Raw genomic sequence first — 25375 nt, 5'->3', positions numbered from 1 at the left:
TACTTCCAGTTAATTTGGAGGTTTATAAATGGGGAAATGAGGAAATTACTTTCTGCTGAGTTCTATTTTTTCAGTATTTTTTGAGGCAAGGTCAGTAGATGAAAGTGAGGAGATGCTGGGTGGTAGAAAGGTTTGAGGACTGAGGGTTAGGATGCACAGGAAGGCATGGCAGTATTGAGTGCCCATTTGAGTTTGCTGATTATAAAGTTATAATAAAACTAAACTAGTCAATTGCATTATTTTCTCCTGTAATGCTCAGCTGCATGAGTTCAGGTCTGGAGAAGGCAAATACTTGGATTCATCCAGCATCGGGATTTTTGCCAGCTGCTGTAATCCAAGGACAGAGCTGCAAAGGAGAAGAGACTATTTGCTAGTAATTAAGGTGAACTATAAAATATAAGCTGAACAATCAGGGAAACAAAGATAGAAAGGAACTGAAAGACAAGTACCTGCCATTAATATTAATAGTAAATAATATACTAGCAAGTATATATGATTTTTAACACTGAGTAAAATAAATCCCCTATGTTCCTAAGCATATGGGAAGTTTAACCTGCCAGTATTGATTTCTCCTATGTCATGTCCTTTAAATGAAAATCTTCCAGGGAACCTTTTCAGTTCAGAACATATGGTAAAGAGCCCTCTGTTCTCACCCACATTGATGTGCAGTCACATTGGTTTCATGGAGGGGGTGATGAGTGAGTGGGAAAGGAGTGAGAGAGTGCATATTGCTTGAGTGGTTAGTATTTATCTTGTCCGAGTCACCTGAAGATTAGTGTCTCTGCTGCACTATTATCAAATCAGGTATGGCTGTTTTGTGCTGGGGAGTTGAATTAGTGTCCCCATTCCATGGGCAATAGCACCCCATCCCACCAGGTCTCCCTGACCAGCAGGCTGCTACGCCCCACTACTTGCAGAGCCCTCCATGTCTTTCCCAATTCCAGACTTGGGTGGGGTAAGGCTTCTAGGATTTTCTCAAGTCTGAAGATGGGTTGGTCTTAATTAATTTCTTGCATTTTTATTTTTCAAAAAAAAGTGTAATTTTTTTCTTCCAAGAACTTTCTTCCAACATAGTTCATAAACTTTCCCTTCCTTGGGCCTCTAGGAAATTTTGGCTTCTTTTGGAGGTGAGGTTGAGGATGAAGGTATTGACTTTAGACTTTTTCCCCTTTGAGTTTGGCCTTAAAATAACTGTTTTTTTTTGTGGGTTTTTTTTTTTTTTGGTTCTTTGTGTGGCAGATATATTTCTAAATGCTTTTATTCATTTTATGCCATTTTCTGTGCACATCCTTCTCAAGTGCACTATTACCTACTTTTTCCAGTTGAAGAAATTAAGGTTTAGGGAAAATAGATCCCTTACCCAAGATCACATGGCTGGTAAGGGTCAGTCTAAATTCTTTAGCTTTTCTGACTCAACACACCACTTCTTTCTCAACTGACTTATATTTTCTTCTCCCTTAGTCATTAATTAACACTGGGGGCTGAGGAGAAAAGGAGTGGACATGGGGAACTCCATGTCCATGACCTACAGTCAGCAGGCATCGTGATTTACAAAGGGCAGTGTATTTTTACCAGCCAGGATAGAATTTATCTCTTTTGTGAGCTTGTCGTGGTCAAAGCCCCTTTACCAGAGCATTTGGAAAAAGCAATTCGCAATCTTCAGTTTCACCAATAGATTTATTTTATGTCTGAGGAATATTTTAAGCTGGCAGCAAAAGTGAGAGGTGGGGGTATTTTAGTACCCCAGGACACCCCTATAGACTTACATTCACACTATTTCACTGACGAGTGTACGACCCTGTCAGGTTGTTCCAGAGTGGAGTACAAATTCAACAGCAGCAGCATTGCACCTTGGGTGATATTCCTGCATGTCACAGCATTGATGGCAAGATCTGTGATTACTAAATAAGAGATATGTAAAAAAAGATAAACTGATGTGAGAATATGCCACAGTCTATAACTTAAGACCAACAAAAAATCTTTCATGTGCTTGCAGATTGTTTTGATTTAAAAATATTATCTGGTGTATTTTGTAATCCCTTAAGAAAATCTACTGATTTTACAAAATTTACACTGCATAGATGGAGTAATGGATTTTTAAAACATATAAAATATCTTTTTGTTCCTAGAGAAATATCTGTATACTTCTATATCTAATTAAGCTACTTTTAAAAGTAGATTTAGATTAAACATTTAAAAAATGAAAATCACAATAGCATGCAAACGATATATATATATATATATATAACTGAGTTTTCAACTACTTTTGTTCTATGTATTTAAATAACTTTCTTTTCTAAATTCCACCTCATTTGTAATTGTGTCTGGTGTGCAGAAACTGCTAAACCTCAAAAAATTTGTCAATGGTTTCCATTTTACTGGGTGTCCTTGGAAATTTGTTATAATTTAATAATAAGTGTTAAATAGTTATTTATATTTTTTATCCTTCATTCTTATCTAATAGAATGAAAATATAAAGATTATTTTATTTTTCATAATGCTTTTTTCAATGTTTTGCTACGCATTTTTACTTAATCACATAATCTCTGAAAAGTCTCCAAGTATTAAGCAAAATAATATCTTGATCTGCAGTTTAGCTTTCTTGTGTTTTAGTTGTTTATCCATCATTGCTTTCGTATCCTCGTTTCCACTTCTCAAGGTCAGGGAAAGAGGAAACGCCCCTTGAAGTGCATGGATCAGACTATGAATGGGTTCTCTCCCTCCAGTCCTTGTGAGGCATTGCTGTGATCTGGCAGCTTTTAATCTGCTATTGTTGTTGTCCATGAATCCTTTCAAGTTCACCTGACCATAATAATGTACACAAAGATTTTTAATTTTAGAGCTTATGTTTCTCAGTTTAAAACACCTACTCCAGCAGCTTTCTTTAAGACAAAATTTAGCATGGTTTCTGGTTTTGTTACTCATGTGCACTCCTGTCCATGGAACTTTCATACCTTTATCTCCACCCTTCTTGTCTGCCTCTTTTTAAAAATATTTGAATATCTACCTCTCCCTCCAATCCCTACTGTTAATAACACATTAAAAGACTAATAAATTTACTAAACAATCCTGGGTGTTCTTTGTTTTTCATTTTGTATAAGTTATGAGAAATAATTTCTATTTTTCTTCCTGAGGTTTAATAAAATGTAAAATGTCTATTTATTTTGTGTACATCTCCCATTACTGTTGTGTAAATCGGGTTTGGGTTTGCAAGCAACAGAAATAAACTTGGGCCAAATAAGGAGTTTATAGGCAGGATGGAGGTTGGCCCTTGGAATCATCTGGAAGGCTGAAGGATCAGGCTTAGAACAGACAGCAGGAAGGAAGGGAGACTCAGAATTTAAGACACTGAGTCAAGCTCGTGCTGCAGGACTGGCTGGTTCAGTTGCTGCTTTTAGTGTGGCTGGCTGCCTCTGTAACCAAACTGTCAACGTCATAGGGAGTAATCTTTCCATTATTCCTGCATCTTGGTTCCTGTAGGACTCGTAGTCCTGGGATGAAGTATGGACTTCTCTGAGGCCAGGGAACATGTCTGAGCTTTAGCTAGGGAGATTAGAGAGGGAGTATTTAGAATTTTGATTCTTTCCATTTCAAGTGGAAGGCAGAACTTACTTTCCTCCACGATGCCATGGTGAGTTATTGCCTCCATCGAAAAGTGGTGTTTAAGTGCTGGGAAGCCAGAAGAGTGAAATATGCCCACTACAAATTTTCTAAGGTACTTTTATTCTTAACAGAAAGAAACAATATTTCACACCCTTGCTTCAACCTTCTTGTCACATAGTCAGAAAAAATCAATGCCTGAATATACCTGGCATTTTACAGACTAGTCTTGTAAGTAGAAGGGACCCCGCCTCCCCGCATCACTGAGCCCTGGACTTGCATCTCCTGTCCCCTTGGAGAAAAGTGTTGGGCATCTACCCAGAAGCTAGTCTCCTCTTCTTTCTTGTTAACCTGAATTCTGATTTTGTTCAGGTTCTCACCCTCTTCACAACCACATACTTCACAGGACTGGGTCCTGCCTAGTGCTGGCTCAACACAGTTCTCCCTAATGCTTCTTGAACAGATTTTGGCTGGAGCACATGATGCAGTTCTGACAAAGGGGAAACATAGGAAGTTTGATGCAGCATCTGAAGGGAAGTTTTCTTGAAACTTAAAAAAAAAAGATATTCTTAGGAAGAAATTCTGTTGTTTTCCTCTGTGCCATGTTCTGTCTGAATGTGATGCTCAGGATCGTTGCAGCCATCTAGCCTTAACTTATGTGTGAGAATATAGTTTTGCTTAATATGCTTTTCACTTTTAATCAGTTTACATTTTGGGTTATGTCCCTTAAGAGTGTCTTAGTGGTGATCTTTGCTTTATTCTTTTCAACAGTTTCTGCTACTAATTAAAAACTTTGTGTAAAAAATCCACAATTCTTTTAATGGTTAATATTAAAACATTCTTCTACTTCATATCATAATGTCAAATTTCCTGCTGATTGACCTTCATACATATAATATAAACAAATTTCCATTTTAGATTTATAACTCTAGCTACTTTTATATTCATTGTAGGTTTGAAAGGAACTTGAAATCATATTTAATCTTATACCAAATGTTTGACTTCATCTTGTCAAGTGGTTATTATACCAAGACTTCTGAAGTTTCAGTCACAAGCCTTCCTCCACAAATCACATCCCAGTATTCGCAGTTGTTCTAAGTAACCTTTTTTCCACCACTGTTTCCCCAGCACCCAGAAAGATACCTGGCAAATGAAAGTGCACCGTACATTTTGTAGAGTGAATAAATAGATAAATGATTGATTCTCAAACAAACAAACAAACACGTTCACTATTCTTAAACTTTCTTTGTAACCCAGAAAGACAAAGCAAAATTACCTTAATTTAAAATTTGACCTTTCTGTGTGTGTGTGTGTGTGTGTGTGTGTGTGCAAGAGTAAGGCTAAAATAACTAATGAAAACATTTGGGGCTTTTTGAGGGGTGGAATGAGAGTGGACCTAGGTTGAATTCCAATGACACTGGAACATTGGGACTGCAGGGAGTCTGAAAAGGCGTGCTGTTGCCCTGAACACTGAAGTGGGCAATGGAAGTTGCTGCCTCAGCCTGGGTCGTTGCTCTTTCAGCCTGCTTGTGATGTAAATTTGTACTTAATTCTTAACTGGGGATGGAACCAAGAAATCAAGTTGTTGATCCATATTGGGCCAGTCAACTCATCTCATGAACAGTTGGATTTTCATGATCCGTCTATGAAGAAATTTGTATAGTTATATATCCAACCTTTCAAGGTCCATGTAGTATTCCTTTGTTCCTTATTTTGGATTATTCTAGCAGTACTGTTCATAAACCAAAATCAATAATAAATAGTACTAATTTTAATACTTTTTATTATAGACTCACTAAAATAAAATTCAAATTTATATTTTATAATTCAGTGTTCCTAAATTTTTTCATTTAAGTGCTGCAAAATCATAAAAGATAATTCTGACAAATCTGAAATGATTTATTTAAATCCAGGTACCTGGGTACTAATTGAAAATGCCTCATATGGCATGTTCAGTCAAAATTGAGATTCAGATAGGTTATTCTGGGTTGTATTTCTTCAACAAAATTATTCATAACACCTGATGATGATGACGTTTTTGTGGTTGCTAAGCTAATGTTGGGCATTGTAGCTCTCGCAGTCTGATTAAGTGGGAGTTGCCATTTACTAGGCTGTGAGTTGCCGACAAAGCTGAATCTGTCACAGGTGCTATAATTTGTATTTCAGAAAATTTGCTTTCCCAACTTTAATTATCTCCAAAGTATTCTACTCTAAATAAAGTACTGAAAGTAGTCAGCATTTTTTTTTTAGTTTCAGTACTGTGATGTAAATTAGCGTTTTGTGTACTACCTACGCGTTGTAGAGATGATAGAATTTCAAATGAAGAAAGTGACTCTTGGTTTTATAAAAGAAGACATGATTTTCTATTTTGGATTCAGAAAAACATAACACCAAATAGCCATGACTTAACAGCACATTCACAGTGACATAACCATGCCTCACAGAAAAGAGCAGACACGAATCAGTGTGTAGGTTGAACTACACATGATTGAAAATGGGAAATGGGAAGTCCTAAGTCCCAAAGTATGAAATAAACTTAGGATCGACTCTTTCTCATTAAATATTAGTATGTGTTTCAAACTCACAGAAATAAGTATGTATCACTTTGTATTAGGCAGCTTGTTCTTTGCAGAAAGACTAGGAAACTTGACAGGTTGTAGAGATAATCATCACCCTTTTGGCAAAGCAATTCTTCTTCACATCTGCATATATTTCAGTTGGGTCCTCTTTTTTAAATTCTATAACAAAAAAAATTTCAACCTGTCAACATAAAAGCCTATGGGAAACTTTCACCTAATATATTTCACTGAAGAGATAGTTTCTTCAAAATTGCTCAAAGTTGACTTGTTAAATCAGAGGAAGATCTTTGACCCTGGAAATCCTTAAGGAGTGATTAGGGCTATGAAAATAATTTTAAGAGATTAATTTTTAAGAGTTTTTTTGATGACTTAAGAAATACACTAGTGTTAAATATTTTTGGAATATTTCAAAATGAGATTCTTCATTTTTCTGCATGTCTTTCTTTTTGTTAATGCAATTCCAACACATGGAAATGGTTAATTGCACTGAGAAATAAAAGTGTCTACTGGAAATTGCTTAGCCTTTGAATTGTAATCACAATTTTGCATTCTTTGTAGGATTATTTAACCATTCATAAGTATGGCAATGCAGCCAGAAATGATCTCTGGAATACTCTTTCCGAGGTAACGTATAGGAAGCTCGGATACCAAAACCTCTTCTTGAATACTTGAATTAAGTTTATAAAGCAATCATAAATTTTATTGACACTAACAGTTTGTTTTCATTTTTTATACTTCTCTTTTTATCATATTGCTTTCTTGTTTTATTTTTGATATATTACATATATATTATAAAGATAATGATGTTCAAAATTACTTAAACTATAGGCAGGAGTAAAAGATATCTTGCCTACTTTAAACATGATAATACTTCTGAAATATGATTTTAATATTGTATCAGATATTCATGTTAAAAATATTTAAATATTAAAAAATTGTTTTGATATGAGAATAACAAAATTTAAATTTGATACTAAACATACTACAGATACTTAATGATGCTGCACACACTTGCTTTAACAATAAAATGTTTTATCTTCCATTAAGTAAAAAATTTATATGAAATGTGATATATATGAAACGTGATATATATAAAGATAAGGCAAGCAGATGAAATTTTCTAACAGTATCTTAGCTTCACTGATTTTAAATGTTTTTATATTCAGGGTAATCATAAAGGTAAAAATGAAAATGGTTGGATGTAATTATGTTTATAATTCATGTTTATAAAACTAATGTATACAATTTTGGTTATAAAGGCTTTAAAAAGAAATGGAAAGTATGTAAATATACAAGAAGTAATGGATCAGTGGACACTCCAGATGGGTTATCCTGTTATCACCATCTTGGGAAACACAACAGTGGAGAAATGGATAATAATTACCCAACAGCATTTTGTTTATGACATCAGTACCAAAACTAAAGGACTTGCACTCCAGAATAACAGGTACAACACTTTGTTCCATGAAAAAAAATTCTTTTATTCTTACATTTTATTTTGTATTTTTATATTTTAAAAAGCATTGATAACACTATTCTGAAATATTATAAGCAAAATGTAGTTTTGATTTCTTTATTTACATTATGGTATTTATATTTTGATTCTTCTTTTACTCCCCTATCCAGATGTTTTTAACCATCAAGATTATAGCACATCAAAGTTACTTTGTTTAGGAAAACAGAATTTAAGTTATCATGATGCTTTAAGAGAACAATGTGTGATTGTTTTTCCCTGTAAATGTTGAATTCAAGAAAGATACATTGATGTGATTAAATGGAATTAAGCAAACTGTGATTAATACAGTAGATGACAACATAAACTAACAATCCAGAAAGACCAGTTAAAAAAAAAAGAACGGAAAAAAACACTAGACCAGTGTCTGAGCCAAAGAAACTCAAATCAAATTCATTTCTAAATGATCGAAGTATCAAACCACTTATTTTCTTCCCTCATTTCTTGTGTTTCAAACCATTGAAAAGACACACATACATAGAATTTTTATTCTTGATACTTAACTTTCTTTTACAACTTTCATTTAATTACTGATAATTCAGCATCAAGTATTTATTTTTTTCTTGACATTTTCTTAGTGTTTTGTGTCTTATTAAAGGCTGAGCCAAGGAAAGATAGTAGATTTTTATCACTCAACTTCATTTTTTATTTGATACCCTGATAAGAGGTTGGGGAAACAAAGAGGGATGGAGGTTAAAATTAATAAGTAAAACAAGGTGTCTGAATTATGTCTGTCATGCTGTCTTCTATTACTTTGGAATATTAAGAGTCTGACTTTATCGCTCACCAGCATCTAGTAGGTGTGATGCATGATTAAGTGTTCTTTGTGATCGCTAAGAAGAAGAGAAATCATTTCCAAGTAGCCTAGCTCCAAGATGGGCTACAGGAGAAGTGATTGAGGAATTTATTAATACTTCTGGTGACTAAGTTTGGAATCCTGTTTAGAAAAGCATTGTCTTAAATCCCCTGCCTAATACATGAGTTGGTCTTCCACAAACTGCCCTTGCCATCCAACTCTCCCGACCCAGACAGCACATATCACCCCTCCACAGTGTCAGGGTCTGTCATTCTTCATCCATCTTGGATTCCTCATAGCTACCAAATGCTTGTTCTGACCATCTACCGCCTGTCTCCATGCTGAAACCTGCTTAGGCGTAACCTCTGGGCTCGCCAGAAGTACATAAAAACTACTTGACTGTAGCAAAGTTAGAGAGATTCAGCTATGCCTTTGGAAATGGTCAGTCTGATACAAGCATCACTGAGGCAGAAAAACATAAAGGACATGCAGATGACAGAACAAATTTTGAACAAAAATACCCTGTCAACCTGTAACAGGCATCTGATGTATTAGATTGACACTTTAAAGGAAAAATTTCTCCCAGGCTGTAAAACTATATGGAACTTCTAGAGAGCTTTGCTTGTACTTGAGTTTTAAAACCATATAGATGATTTTGAACTTTGGCATCTAAAATAATTTATAATAAGATAATGCATGACATCCCATTAATCCTACAAATTACTTTCTATTTTAAAAAATATGGCTTGCAGTTGAAAATTTAGTATTCAATTTTGTATTACTGATTCTTTAATTCACTGTGACATTGTGGTCGAAGCTTTAATACCAATTTTATCTATCCTTTATTTGGTTATATTAGGGGCAAATAATGTTTCACAAACATGTTTATAACCATGATATAAAAGGGACATTGATCCTTGAGGATTTTTAACATCTTTAATTTTATATATCTCATGTCCTTTAACTGACACTTGAGTTCACAATTTATTGACCCAACTGAATGTGGGAATAGGTACTAAAAAGTCAAAAGCATAAAGTTAACCTTGGTCTTACCTATAGACTTAGTTGGTCCCTTTTATTTTACCTCAATCTAATACAATGACAGTTTATGGAATTTCCAGGCTTTTGCAAAATCTCACGTATGAAAATATGTGCATAGTTTAAATTTAAAATCAGATCCAAAGCCAGACAGTTTTGTTTCTTAACTAATTATTCCAATTAATCAAAAAGAGTCTTTTTAAACAGAATGACTGTTAAATAAATATATTAGTTTTCTGTGTTTTCTTCATTGTAAATCCATCATTAAACATTCGTGGCATATTCCTAATGTTATGTTAGGAGCTTGGAGGGTTTTTTAAAAAACCTTACATGAGTCGCATTCATTCACATCTTCCTAAAGAAATAAGGCATGTTTGGCTTCTGTAGATTATTTATTTCCTGGTCTATTTTGTGGAGTCCACTGCACTATCGTGTCATGTGTCCACACAATTGACACTCACAAACTGATTAAGTAGAGCATATCATTTTTAAAACTTAGAATCTTAAACATATTATTTCGACTTTCCTTATTGGAGATAGCAGTTGTATAAATTATTAATTTCTTTCAGTTTTCCATTTGGATCATGTACTATTGCTGAGTTCTGTTTATTGTGAATGCAAAACATGAAATGATAAAATAATCCAATTCCATGTGACAGATTTAGAGGGCATGCCCTGCCCTCTCACAGCCCCCAGAACACATTCATTGTTTTTAGTTATATAACTCCAGACATGTTCGCTGAAAAATTCTCAGCTTTGCATCCTCTCACACTTACGGAGCTCACACAATATCTCTTTTTACATTTTAAAAATAAGAAATAGTAAAATAAACCAGAAAAAGTCAAGAACCATATGATTTCAGTCATTCTTAGCACATAAAACAGAAAGCAGCAAGTGAACCTTCACAAGAAACAAACAAACAAACAAAAACTCATAGACACAGAGCACAGTAAAGTGGTTACACGAGTAAAGGGGGTTCAGAGGTAGTAAAGGGTAACAGGGTTCAAAAAGTGGTGGCGGAAGAAAATTTGACTTTGGGTGGTAGTCACAAAATGCAACATACAGATGATGTATCATAGGATTATACACTTGAAACCATATTATTTGATTAACCAATATCATCCAAATAAATTTAACAGAAAAATTATTAAAAATAAAATATATTTTTTTCCACGCTAGATGTTGTTAGCTTACCCTGTTGCTAATGGTTCAATGACAGATCAGGATAATATGACTATATTTTAGGGAAAGAAACATTTAGTCACTGAACTTATTGTAAAATGATTCAACATGTATCTGGCTACTCAACTGAGATTAAATTGATATTACTCCATGTACAAGCATAGGCCTCAATTTTTATCCTATAAAAAGTAAAATTCTAGAGAATGCTTCTCTTTAGTATAATAGTTGAGACTCATCACTGATCTCTGCCTGTTGATGGGTGATTTTACACGTCAGTTTGGAGATTGCATTCCAGAAAAGAGAGCATTAAGTATGTCTGACAGTGTTCTTAGTATTCATCTGGGTTTAGGGGTATCTGATTATTTTTACTTTTTAGTTACTGTGCTTTAGGTGTGCTATATTAAGTTTTCTGTAAGAATATGCTAATTGTATCTTTTAGAAGAGTTAGACAAATAAAGAGAATATCGAAATGTAGATGCATGAAACCACTGAAATGTCTATTAATCTAATATAGAAACAAGTAGAAACGAGTTACTATTAGACATAATCAATAAATACTGTGACTCAGATTTATAAATTTTATCTACTTTTTATTCTTAATACAAAATGCAAATCCGTTTTTTTCCCCAAGATAACTTATTTTGTAGGGAGTCCTCCTTTTAAATTGAAATTAAAACTCTTAGAGGCCAAGTCTGGTTAGTGGCATTGAAAGAGTAAATTCAGTTCTGGCTGGTGTGACTCAGTGCCAGCCTGCGAACTAAAGGGTTCGATTCCCAGTCAGGGCACATGCCTGTGTTGTGAGCCAGGTCCCTGGCAGGGGGTGCTGGGAGAGTTAACTACACGTTAGTGTTTCTCTTCCTCTCTTTCTCCCTTCCTTCCCCTCCCTCTAAAAATAAATAAAAAAATCTTAAATAGAAAAGAGAGAGTAAATTCATCTTCTTGACATATTTCTTACCTTTATAACTAAGGAATTTTTTAATTTCTTTAAAGAGAGTAATAAAAATCACAAAGGTGCATAATACATGTTGTTTGTTTATTTGTTATAACTATTTTTATTCTTAAAGCTTCTCTTTTATTTTGCAGTTACCTGTGGCAGATTCCATTAACTATTGTGGTAGGAAATAGAAGCCATGTGTCTTCAGAAGCAATTATTTGGGTGTCTAACAAATCAGGTAAAGTATATATCCTCCTGCAAGGAAGTGTTTGGTTTTAGATAATTATTTAGCAACCTAACCTCTGGTTTCAGATGTTATGAAAATGTGAATAAAGACAGATTAGAATAGAATGTAGAGAAATATCATAATCACCTTTACAAAATTAAGTATAATATAGTATAATTTCTACACAGTCTAATTTCAGTTGGCATACGTGTGTGTGTATCTATCTATCTATCTATCTATCTATCCATCTATCTATCTATATATATATATATATATATATAATTTATTTGTCTTTGATGGTAAATAGAAAATTTCAAAGTAGTTGTAGTACTAATTTTAGCTATTTCAAATTGTATCACTTTTTAATCCCAAATATAATTGAATTATAATCAGAACTCCCAATAAAGCAGGGTACCTAATACTGAAATACAGGTCACATTTTTAATTCCATTTTCCTGTTATCTTCTCTTTACCAGGTGAGACAGTTTAAAGACTGGGTGAGGCAATGTTCTTCATAGAATTAGATAATTATAGGGCAGAAGGGAGGGATCTTCATCAGTCTTTAAACTATCCCCTACGTAGGATCAATTCTAAAGGAGCAGAGAGAGATGAGATTTTATTCTATTTCTAAATATCTTCAAGTAACGTAGTGACCTGTTTCAGTTCACTATCAGAAAGGTATTTCTTGACTCCAATCTAAATCCTTTATTCTAGAGTGAGAAACTGTCTCTTTTGTTTGTTTCTGATTATTATTCTTTTTTAAAATTATTGTTCTATTACAGTTGTCCCAATTTTCCCCTGCTGCTTTCTCCTGTCCTGCCCGCCTCCTACAGCCAACCTCCACCCTGTTGTCCACGTCCATGGGTCATTTAAACCTGTTCCTTGACTACAGACTTCCCCTTCTTTACCCCCTTATCCCACTCCTCCCTCCCCTCTGGCCATTGTCAGTCTGTTCCTTGTTTCCACAAAAAAAAACAAACAAGTGAACAAAATAGAACCAGAGGCATGGAAACAATGATAGTTCTTTATGTAACATTTAATTTTTATTTAGATGGGCAAGTATGTCAACATTTTGTTTTTCTTGCTCTTTTCAAATGCTCTGCCAGTTGCTGTTATCTTGCTATTTCATAGGCATCACTTTAAACAGCCACATGTTTGGGGTTTTTTTGAAATAAGGTAAGGTATAAAGAAATAAATAATGACATGAACATTGTTTATTCACCTCAGTCTTGCTATTATAAGGGAGATGTAAGTGCTCACAATACATACACACACAAGACAATATTCTTACAGCAGAATCTAATTTGTTTACTAGAAATATAAACACTTGTATTTCTAGTTGAATTTCTACTCAATTTTATGTTATTGTATTTTAACACATAATCACAGATTATGAAAATATATGCTTTCATTTATATATATTGTATATAAAACATTCATATGTGATGCATTGAAATGCTTATTTAAAAACTTATTGGTGTTTCTCCTTTTAAATTTCATAATATAATCTATTCTTTTTATTTCTTGGAGTTAGTATTTATATGATGATTCTGAATTCACATTTACTGTATTACTTTTCTTTATATTTCTCTTTTGCCTCCATGTGGTTGTTATATTTATCTACACAATTTGTTATGTGACGATGAATGCAAGCAATGGGTTGTTATAGTAATGACCCAACTATTAGAATGAAGTCAGCCTTTTATATGATTGCTTGGAACATGAAAAAGAATAGCTTTTTCGAAACAAAGTAAAACATTTCTTGTTGGAAGATAGAATAGAAATGGGAAAATTAGAAGAGCACAAACATATTGATCAAACATCAGAATCACCCCCAAATTTCACTTTTAGACAGTGCAGGGATTCAGAGCAAATCAGATTCCTTTGGGATACATTTTCCAGGTCTGTTTTCTCTAATTCCCTAATTATTTCCATGCTGTTATTCACAGTATCTTCTTACGCCACACAAATTAGCCAAATACAACTCTTTTTGACCAATAGCCACAGGTCATTGTATTTGAGTGGTTGTTTTCATTTATAGTCTTTCAGTATTAATCAGGATAACCAAATGATATTTGAAACCATATGTTTGTCTGAAATACCATCTGTGTGAAAACACATGGTTGTTATACCCAATTACAGAGTTTGAGCTGTGCATAACTCTGGGAGAGGATATTTACATGGACCAGAAGTTGATGGCACACCCCATCACCCTGAAGTTGTGCTCTGTTCAACCTACAGAATATAACGTGCCATTTTCCACTAAATCACAGCAGAGTTTTCAGTTGATAAAACATTGCCTCAGTTAAAATCTGAAGAATTTGTGGGGGCATGCCTATTCCTACTCAATGTTTCTTGGAAACCTTTAAAATACATACATATGTCTTGATGCTCTTAGGAAGGACCTAAAAGAAAGGTAGCCTTTCTGTTTTCCTTGTCCAGTCTCATTCTAACTGTGTTCACTTTTGCCTTGAAGTTCTTCCTTTTGATGATGAAAAAAAACATGACATCAGGAAAAAATTAAGAAAAAGATTATTAATTCTTGTCTTCTTTTATACAGAATGGGACAAAAGTAGGTATACAGTTGTGGATATGAAAAACACAGAGTTTACTCATGTTATTATTTATTAATCAATGTATTATTTTCCACAGAACACTGTAAACCCACTTTTGTCCAACCCTGTATGTTGTAACTACCCCCCCCCCCACATATAGCCAGTTAATGTCAATGAAACATATTTATCCATAAAATATTAAGAAAATATCATGGTCAATTATTGGCAACATATGTAAAAACTCACCTTTCAATTATAGCAATCAAATCAATGTTTTTATAATTGTTCATTATCAATCATAGATTTAATCTCACAAGATACTAAAGGCAAAGTCATGAAGAATGTAGAGTGTAAATTTGATTTGAATCATCCTAAACTCTTGACACTTCAATTTTTAAAATGGTTTAAATGAATATCTAATTAATTCCAAGTTAAGGTACAGATGACTATAGCCTAAAAGTAGTTTTAAAACCAATTTTTAAGTTATCGAAAGTAGGCAAAAGGATTTATCTCTTGTTTTTATTATGAAAATACTGAGGATGTAGACATTTAAAATATAGTAACTTGTGTGCTGACTGGCTAAACTTAAAATGCAATGGAAAGGAATAAAAGTAATGCCAAATGTTAGAAAAGATTCAAAATAAAAGAAAAATTAATGCTGAAAAATAGGAGTAACATTAAAAACTAGCATAATGCTGTAGTGCTTTCCTTACGCATTTTCAAGAGTCCAGCGAGAAAACCAGCATGTGTTATTTATTATACCTGAGTTTGTTGTATGTTGTTACCCTGGTGAAATGAATTTTTGTTTTAAATTCTGATTGTTCTGTAACCAACCAGTGTTATGTAGAAAGGCCCAATCTCCTTTCTGTTGTTATTCCAAAATAATGCATAGAATATAAAAACAAAAAGCTCCAACTACTGTGTGCCTTGACAGAGTTAAGTCTTATGCCATTTTGGATGCGTTCTAAATATCATTTTTAACTGTTATTACTAACACTTGAAGTATAACTTCCATACTTTTTATTATGGTACTTACCAACTACTGTACCTCATTAGACCACTAGAAAAGATCTCTTTAATATTCATTGCTTGCCATTAGTTAATTTTCAAATGTTCTTCAGAACTATTTAGAGATATAATTAACTAGAAGGAAAAAGATATTTAAAATCTATTATGTATCTTTTAGGGAATCATCTTTCCAAAGATTTCATTTATAACAAAGGCATGCATAAAATTATTCACAAACAATAATATCCTTCAGGTTTTAGTTAAGAATTTAATAAAGTAATACTCAATATTTCGGTCTTAATTTTTCCTCAGTGGATTCAGGCATGACTAATTAAAATCTATCTTTATAAGATTACATTACTTTTTAAAAATGCCATATTTTTGTTAATTTTTTTGTTTTTATTTTTGCATCTGTAAAATGGGTGATATTCTAAAGTTTTACAGAAATTTTGTGGATAAACACATTAAATTTTTGAAAATTTAACCTTCCTTTGCCTCATTTCTTTTTATGTTCCAACAGATACTATTTATAAGGTGGCAAGAAGTTGAAGTGCTATTTGAAGCCTTAAAGACTAGATTTTTTTTGTTCAGTATATGTTTATGTTTAAGAATTTTTTTACTATGCATTTTTGAAAGTTACATATGTGTAACATGCATTAGATTAGCACATCCCATTCCAGACCTAAGCAAATAATGGTCACTGATGCTCACCCAGTAATTTTTGTGGTATAAACTCTTCTTTTGTGTGGGCTTCTTAAAGAGAGTACTCTTTAAAGTTAGTATTTAAAAAATAAATAAAACCCATGTTGTAGTGAGATGTGTAAAAACCTTGATAATAGAATGAGATTTGGAGGTTGTGTTTCATACTCAGACATGACACAGTTTCTATGATGCATTTTCTGGTTTCCAGTAGCTACAAAAATTAGACCAGTGGTGCCTGTGTGCACAGGTGTGCACATGTGTATAAAACATAAATTTTAAGTAAACTTCATACATTATGTAACTTCTGTGAAGCATGAGTCCTAAGGACATCAACAAAAATGATTAGAATTGTGACCTAAGGTTCTTTGAAATCAATAAACGCTGACATTAAAAGTGAATGGAGTTCTCTCTCTGTGTTTGATGGAGTTAAATAAGTAAGTTATAAGATTGCTTTTACTGGTCTGCTTTAATTGAATTACTGGAGAATATAATCAAGTTATCATTTAACGAAATGATTTCAATAAGCAGAATTTTCTCTCTTTGTTCTAATTATATGTAGCAATATTAAAGTCAAACAAATGAGGTTCCTTTTTCCAGCATTATTGATGACGCTGGAAAGTGTTATTTATTAGTACTTCCAAGAAAGCACAAGAAAAAAAGGCAGTGAACCACACTGACTTTCAAACAAATGAGCTGTATGGTAATCAGTTTCTCACTGAACAAGATAAGTAGATATGCACATAAAACCTTTTCTTTTATTCTGGCCACATATCCATATACAAATTAACTAGCAGCCACACAAATACAGTGGTATATTCCTTGATTGTGTTTCATATTTTGAAAAATAAAATATGTATAGGTTATGGAGTTTTGTCAAGAACAGAAATGTTAATTATAAGAAAAATTAATTGAGGTAATGAGTAACCAACTTAAGGTTTTCTAGCAAATTCTCAATATAGTGATTAATTGATTAAAAAGTAGATTTTAATGAAGTATTTAGGATGGTGTTCTTTTTAAATTATTTGTATTCTAATATGTGGTATTGAGAAAACCTACTTTATACCATTTTAACCCTTAAAGTTTAAAACCTGTTCTACCCTCAAAATGTTATTTTCAGAGCACCACAGAATAACTTCTTTGGCCAAAGGAAGCTGGTTGCTTGGGAACATCAATCAAACTGGCTATTTTAGAGTCAACTATGATTTAAGGAATTGGAGGTTATTAATTGATCAATTAATCAGGAACCATGAGGTAAACTGGATTTACTCATTAAAGATCTGTGTTGATATGTGAATCTGCCATTTTAATCCTAAGTGACTCCATTTTCTCCTGGTTGACCTCATAGGTCCTCTCTGTCAGTAATCGAGCAGGCTTGATCGACGATGCCTTCAGCCTAGCCAGGTATGTCCTCCCGGGGATCTCCACAATAACACTCATGTCCATAAGACATCCTCTAGGTGCTAAATTGTATGCATATTTTAAATAATATAAGGGGGGAACCCCCCAAAAACCACTGGAATTAACTTCAGGAAGGCTGCCCCTTCTACTACAGACTTCCCTTGTGAAGTGAGTGGTCTAGGAACGCCTCAGGATCAGTGTACATGCTGGAGTTGTGAGAGGCTGCGTTCTGCTTCAGTGAATTTTATTTTTTGAAGGCTCTTTCACTGCTTGTGCCCATTTCATGATGGGTGATTTATGAGTGGACCTGCTCGCACCTCACTGAGTGTTCAGCAGTTTTTGACCAAAAACATGAGGATCTCTGTGCCTCACTCTCCCTATTCACCTGATCTTGCCTGGAGAGACTTTCCTTTTGTTTCCCGGGATGAAAAAATTCCTCAAAGGGAAATATTTTGCCAATGTGAAAGAGGTGAAACAAAACAGCAGGAGCACTAAAAGGCATCAAAATCTACAAGTTCAAAAACTGTTTTGAACAGTGGAAAAAAATGTCTTGATAGGTGTGTTGCATCAAATGGAGAGTACTTTGAAAGTGACTGAAGTGTAAACATGTAAGAATAAATATACAATTTTTTAAATAAATGAAGTCCATTTTTTGTACTTCACTTTGTAAATCTTTTTAAAAAATTTCTAACTCATATTCTTTGTGTTTGGAGATGAATTATAATAGTGTCCCAAACTCTTGATCAATAGCAGCCATAGGGTATTTTTGTCAAGAGAAGGTTGATCAATTTTTACTGCAAGTTCAATTTAACACTCTGGAGATTAATAATCTCTTCCCAATTTTATTAATGAACTCTACAAAATAACTGTTGTGCCATATTTGATTTTTGATGGAAAATACCTTCAAGCTTTGGCAATTTTTTTTGGAATATACTGGTGTATATTTTTATAATTTTAAAAATCTAATTCATTATGGAAAACTTTTGCTGCATGATAGAAATCAATATTCAATGGGCTAAAGCTCTTTGGACAAAATATATATCAATCTTGTAGCAGAAGTTGTTAATTGTACTAGTTGTAGTAATATTTATGTTATTTTCTTAATTAGATTTATCACGTTATGCCTTTGAATAGTCACTAAATGCCACATTTTTTGTTGATTTTTAATATTCACACCAGTAAAATTCCTTGTAAATAATTTTGATTCTAAGCACAAGCAATCTATTTAATTTTAAGACTATTAAAGTAAATTCACACATTTTGTATTTCATATTCAACTACAGTTTTAATTTTAGAAATATGATATTACAAGCTACAAATTAGGTAATGTATAATTTTTATTACCTGGTTTTCATGATTTACACCATTTTCTCCTATGATAATTGTGTGAAACCAGTTAACTATGTCTGTGCTGATACAAACATGTAAGTTGTCTTAGCAATAGCGTTATTATATACATAGGACCTGAAACTGCTTTTATTATTTGTACATATGATCAAATTTAATTTCTTTTCCATGCACTAACAATTTTATATCACACTTTGTCACATTCCAATTCACTAAAACTAATGGGCTTAAATATGGAAGGCTTAATAAATAGTTACAGCAATAGAAGCAAAAAGTTTAGTGCCAGGTTACTGAGGTCGGTTTTTGTCTAAATAAATAATATGTAATGTAAAACACACAAAACTTGACAAAGAAGAAGTTTTAATTGCTCTCAAAAACAAACAAAACTCTGATCTTTGCCTTACTGTTATCACTAAAGAAGCCAAGAATCATTAATAGTATTTTCTCTTTCTTGATGTGTAATGCTGTATTAGTGCCTCATTCTGACCCGGCATGCTGAGTTCCAAGTACAGAATTGCCTCCTCACTGAATGGCAAAGAAATTTCTAATGAAATTGTACCAGGTGAATGTAGTTGTTTAATGAGAACTGGGGTAAATGTGGGCGGTTCCATAGCACAGTGTCATCTTATTGGGCAAAACATTTAGAAGTAATAGAGGTGAAGGGAGGCCTGCTGAAGTAGTGATTGTGGAGATGATTGAGATGTGGCTTGTGGTCTACAGTAAAACATGAAGACATTAAAGAAAGTATAAGGTATGATATGAAGAGTAGTTTGACACAGAAGTTTAGATATGCAATTACGCTGGAAATAGAATGTATTTAATGTAACATTACACTGAGAGAGAAATGAGAGAGAGAAACAGAGTGAGAGAGAGAGAGAGAAAATGAGATTGGGAGCTAAAAGAGAACTAACATCACCAACTAATAATTATTAAGCCCTTATAAGGTTACAGACACTGTCCTGTTTTACATATAGTAATTTATATAGTTCTCACAGCTTTGTCCATGTGGTCTGGCTTTAGAGCCCATGTTGTATATCTATGTATCTATATCTGTTTATGTATATTACTGCTAATACATACATATATATACATATGTATAATGTGTTACATATCTATAATCAGTAATATTATTTATTTTAATAAGAGAGCCAGGCAATATGGAAAGACTGAAAGGATTTGAAACAGAAGTTCATGTGAATCCTTATGGATTTGAAATGATGGTAAGAAGCAAGTAGGTAATGATACTCTAAAGACAGAGGACAGTCAGAGATCTAAAGGAAGGCATCTTTTGACTCTTTTGCACTAAATGATAGAAGTCATTTTTAAATGGAATATTAATGTGGGTGAATTATTTTTTTGAAAATTAAGTTCCTGTTGAGGAAGACAGTACATTGCCTTCAATGCTAACTGTGGAAGCCTTAAATGTTCAAAGTAAACAATTTAATCTTCCTTTATATAAATTAACTAGGAAAATATGCAAATCTCATTGAATATATATTAAAGTTTCTTTTATTGATCGTAAGATAATTTTTATATTAGGATGCAAGTAAAGAAATACAAAATCAGATATGTTGAGGTAAGTGCCCTGCACTTACTTGGTTAACAGTTATTTATATTTCACTGAATTTTATAAATGCTGCATAGTTTTGCTACTAACTGGTATCAACCTTCTTTCAGTTTCTAGAACACATCATGCTCTCTTTGGCTTCTTAGGTAACAAGTAGAAAATAGCAAATATTTATTAAAACATATATTCCAGGTATTATACTAAGGCTTTTATGAATGGCCTTGTTCAATTTTCTTTGTACTCCCATGGAGTGGGTATAATTACTATAACCATTCTACAGGTGGGACACAGTGGTAAAGAGTAGTTCAGTCACTTAATTCAGGTGGGACAGCTTTTAAGTGAGGAGTTTGGAATTCAACCCCAAACAGTGGCACAGCCTATGACCACAAGTCAGAGTGACTTTGCCCACCCTCATCTCCCTTGTCTGTCAGGAATGTTACTACTCACTTAAAAAAATTATTTCACTTGCATCCCCTTAACTGAAGCCTTACCTGTCCTTCCAGTAAGTTGACATCCTGAAGACCTCTGTTAGAGCAATTGTCACCTTGTAGCTCAAACACTTACCTTTCTGGATCCCTAATGATTCTTGGATAAACTCAAGAACAGAGCTTTGTCTCATTCTTGTATTACTACTGCCTAATTTAATGTTTGGTACAAGATTTTTGCCAATATATACTTGTCGCATGAGTTGATGATCAATTATTAGTTATTCAAACTATAAATGTTCATGTTACTATTTGTGTGCAATTAAATAAACATATTCTAGGTATTCTTTTAATGGTTGTTTTTAAATGATAAGCACCACATTAATGCATTCTATAATTATACAACATTAAAACAAAAGGGAAATACAACACGATAGTTTTCTTTTCCTCCACTCCCCTGCCAACACTTTACCCTCCTAACAAGTAAAAATTGTATTTACACTATCAATCTGGCAATTTTTTATTTACATTTTTGTACAGTTCATTTTTTTTTACCTGAACAGAAATTTATTCTGTTATCTGACTCATTGATAAAAATAGGTCTGGGGAGGTTTATTCCACTGTTTCTGATTTTTGGTTATAATAATGAAGACTGCAGTGAGTATCCTTGACCTGTCTGTTGCTGCATGTATGTGTATTTTTATAGGATTCATTCCCCAAGTGGAATACTTGGTTCAAAGAGTATAAAATTTTTAGTAAATATTACACACTGTATACCAAAGACTGTTCCAGTTGAACCCTCTATCAGCCATGTATGACAAGGTTCAATTCCCTCAAACCCACCTTGATACTGAAGAGTATAACTTTCACATTTTTGACAGTCTGGAAGCAAAAATAACTTGTTTTGAAGTTGTTTGCTTGTGCATCTTTTATACACATACATTTTCTATATATGCATTGTCTAATTTTCTTTAACATTAATACATTTATAACCAATTATGTCAATACTACTTATTTAAAAGACCTCCCTTATTCACAGATTTGAAATGATAGGTTTAACTTTATACACATGCTCATGTTTCAGGGAATTGATGTGATTCTGTTTAATTGGTCTCTGTTCTTTTAACCACTAGTGCCTTATTGTTCCAATTAATTTAGCATCATGGTATGCTGTTGTTGATGAAATTTTCTGTTGTCCTTGCTTAAAATCTTGTATATAGTCTCTTAAATATAATTTTAGAATTAGTTTGACAAAGCCCATTAAAAATCCTGCTATAATTATGACTAGATATGGTTTGGATTTATACATCAATTTTTAAAGAAATAACATGTTTTTATGTGTGAGCTTTCCAATTCCAAAACATTTTATTTCTTCCTATTTATCCAGGACTATCAGTCAAGGTCTTTGATTTTATGCACATGGTTTGTGGTAATGTCATATTATTTCTTAATTTTTAAACATGATACATGTTTCTGTAGGAATTGGCACTGCTTCTGCATGTACATATTCTGATTTTCATTGCTGGCATATGCAGGATCAATTAATTGATTGCCTTGCAAATGTCATTGTGTTTTGAATTGAACTTTGAAATTAGTGACTAAGATGCAATATCTAAGTGCCTATTTTGTTGTTGGTTGGTATTTGTGTTTGGTTTTGTCTTTTGTTTTCATAAAGCATTGTTAGATTGGGAAATATAAAAATGAACAAGATGCATTTCTTGTTTTCACTGAATTCATAATCTAGTAGGAAAAATACATTGTAGATGATGAACTATTGAATATGTTCAGATATAGGTACTATGAATAAAATATTATGAAGACATTGGAGACATTGGGAAGAATTAGTGTGGCTTAGGAAGATAATGGAGCACATGATATAGTAAATAATATTAGAAGAATGAAAATTTACTATGGAAATCCATGAAAGGCTTAAAGGTAGGAGATTAAGAGTAGGAAAAAGTGTAAACTAGAGGAAAGCCTTTGCAGAACTATTACAATAGCAATGCTCATGCTACAACTTGAGTAAAGAAGAGATTTGAGAAGTAATGGAATTGGCAGCCAGATGAGGTAAGAAATGTTACTGAAGTTATTAGCTTCATATGTGATTGAAACTGGAAATTTGGAAGATTTGCCAGTGTAAGTGTAGTAACCACTGGGGGGGGATTTGCATATTTAAAGTTATTAGCATTCTTCAAGTACAATTTTAAAAAGCTATAAAAGTGTGCATCACTGGATTGTGGACCTATGTTGTATTTTGCTCAAAATATTCAAAATACATGAAAATTATTTGGAAAGTCTGTTCCTATCCAAAGAAGTTCCAGAGACAAGTGATGATGATGGTGGTGATCATCATCATCATCATCATCATCACCACCACCACTCTGGGCAGCTCCTGCACTGACTTATTTATTTAGTCATCACTTTTCTGGAAAATTCAATTATGCAGACTACATGCCCATTTACTACATTATTAATATCATAACATTCTTGTTCAGTCTGTAGTATATTTACAAAAGTTCTATCATGGACTACTCCATTAAGAGTCTAATCACTTACAAAGCCTTCGCAAGAGCAGATTGTTACAACTTAGTTTGCAGACTTTGTTAAGGAATAAGATAGAAGTGATTTCTTTTAAAATATTAGTATTTTATTAACAAAAAGCACCAGGATCTATATCTTGAGATTATGAATGTCTCACTTAGAAGTGCTCTATTATTGGTGAGCAGCATCATTAGTGCTTACTGCATGTTTGATGAATGTATGTTAAAAAATTAATCAGTACATTTTTATCGACTTGTTTCAGAGTTTATAAATCTGAGATATGTTAGGGAAACTGGAAACCCAGTATATGAACCAGTGAAAATACAATGGCTCTAGAAGAAGTAAATAATGAGAACACCCCAGATCTGTGCTTAAACATTATTTATGTTTCTGAGCTCTGGTTTCAGGACTGATGGCATTGTTAAAGCCACCTTAACAAACAATGTTTGCAGACTGAGTCATAGTGATCAGCTCCCTTAGGGACTTCTTTCATCATGGCTTTTACTAGAGTTTCTTCTATTTCTTCCAGATGGCTCTCCTGCATTTTGCTTAGAGTTTCTCTTGCAAATCATGTGTTGATCATTTCTTTCCTCATTGCAGTAACGTGAAGTGCCTGAAAAGCAACTCTGCCCCTTCAGCTTGGCTAGACGAGCTGTTTTTCCTACTTTGGTAGCTGGTTGTTTAAATGTGTAATGTGCTGAACTTTCATAGAGGAAAGGGAGAAGGAATGACTTAGAAACCTTTTGTGAGAAATATATTGGCAGGCTGGATGTTTGGTCCTGATTCTCCCACTCTGGTGCGGTGCTAATAGGACCACTGCATTCAGCTGAGCGTGACAATGCAAAACCTGAGGAAAGATCCTGGGTACCTCTGATGCTGTCTATGGCTTCATAAATTCTGATTTTATGAAGGATGTTTAGTTTATTCATTCTTTCTTTAATTCCCACCTTTTTCTTTTTTAAGGTACTACTACATACCTCAGCATACACACTTTTCTTTCTAAGTTGTTTTTTTGTAATGAAATCATGAAAGTTATTATTAATAAAAGATTGAGAATACTGATGGAAATGCACTTTATATTGTACTCACTGGCATGGAGAGAAGAATGATTCTTTAGCTGTTTGTGTTTGACTCACTTGAGAGAAGAATCTATGTATGACTTTGTTCTTACTTATCTTTTGTTAAGTCACCCCAATGTGTATGAGAAAGGATTATAGTTAAATATGAAATTCTGAAAGTGATAAAAATGTTTATTGCAAATAAGATTTATTGTAGTAGGCTAGATGCTTCCAATCATCTGCCACTGGCCAGGAGTCATTAAAATTAGCTTGTAGTTACCCTTCCAGCCTTTCTAACCAGTGCATATCTTTTTGTGCTGTTAACAGTGACTCAGAGTGAGTTCACTCAGAGGTTTCGTGGCCATCCCCCAAGATCACCATGTTTCTCACATCTCAGAGGCTGGGAACTCTAATTACTTATTTGTCATCATCAGCTAATGATTCTCTTGAGAGACACAGAATGTTACCTTGAAGTCCTCTCTTTTTATACCTTTTTGCATGCAATTACTTAACAATTCATATTCAAAAGGCCTCTAAATTAGTCTTAGTTTATGCAACACTTTGTCACAGATTAATGTTAAAAATAATTTGAAAGCATTTTCAGGGTTTTTTACTATGAAGAGCTGGAAATCATCAGCTTTCTTTCTATGATGATAGCCCAGTAAAAGCCTAGCATGTATGCCTGAATTTTCAACTACACGGTTCCTTCAGGCATACACTTGTTAGAGAGGGAGGTAACTTGTTCCTTCAAGCTATATTTAGAATCTTTTGCAATTGCAGTTGCAGGTGTTGCTCTTGGGATAAGGATTTAGGAGGAGGTACCATAGCAGGTGTTTCTAAGAAGTACAAACCTCCTGAGGCACTGAGGGAAGCCTGTGGCTCTTGAGGACGGCAAACTTTTCTTAG

General features: G+C 33.5%; 1 protein-coding gene across 2 annotated transcripts in view; it reads left to right on the top strand.

The window, feature by feature from the left end:
* Positions 1-25375, top strand: part of TRHDE (thyrotropin releasing hormone degrading enzyme) — a 365898-nt gene that overhangs the window by 276137 nt on the left and 64386 nt on the right. For both annotated transcript variants that reach the window (XM_045829492.1, XM_045829491.1), the window contains 5 exons: positions 6738-6803; positions 7439-7626; positions 11792-11880; positions 17251-17384; positions 17479-17534. In XM_045829492.1, the coding sequence (XP_045685448.1) occupies positions 6738-6803; positions 7439-7626; positions 11792-11880; positions 17251-17384; positions 17479-17534 (533 nt within the window). The remainder of the gene's footprint in view (positions 1-6737; positions 6804-7438; positions 7627-11791; positions 11881-17250; positions 17385-17478; positions 17535-25375) is intronic.

Source organism: Phyllostomus hastatus, unplaced genomic scaffold (assembly GCF_019186645.2).
Source record: "Phyllostomus hastatus isolate PE091 unplaced genomic scaffold, TTU_PhHast_1.1 phas_scaffold_93, whole genome shotgun sequence".
Taxonomy (NCBI): domain Eukaryota; kingdom Metazoa; phylum Chordata; class Mammalia; order Chiroptera; family Phyllostomidae; genus Phyllostomus; species Phyllostomus hastatus.
Note: the sequence above shows the minus strand (reverse complement) of the source record. Positions and strands in the feature narration are given on the sequence as shown.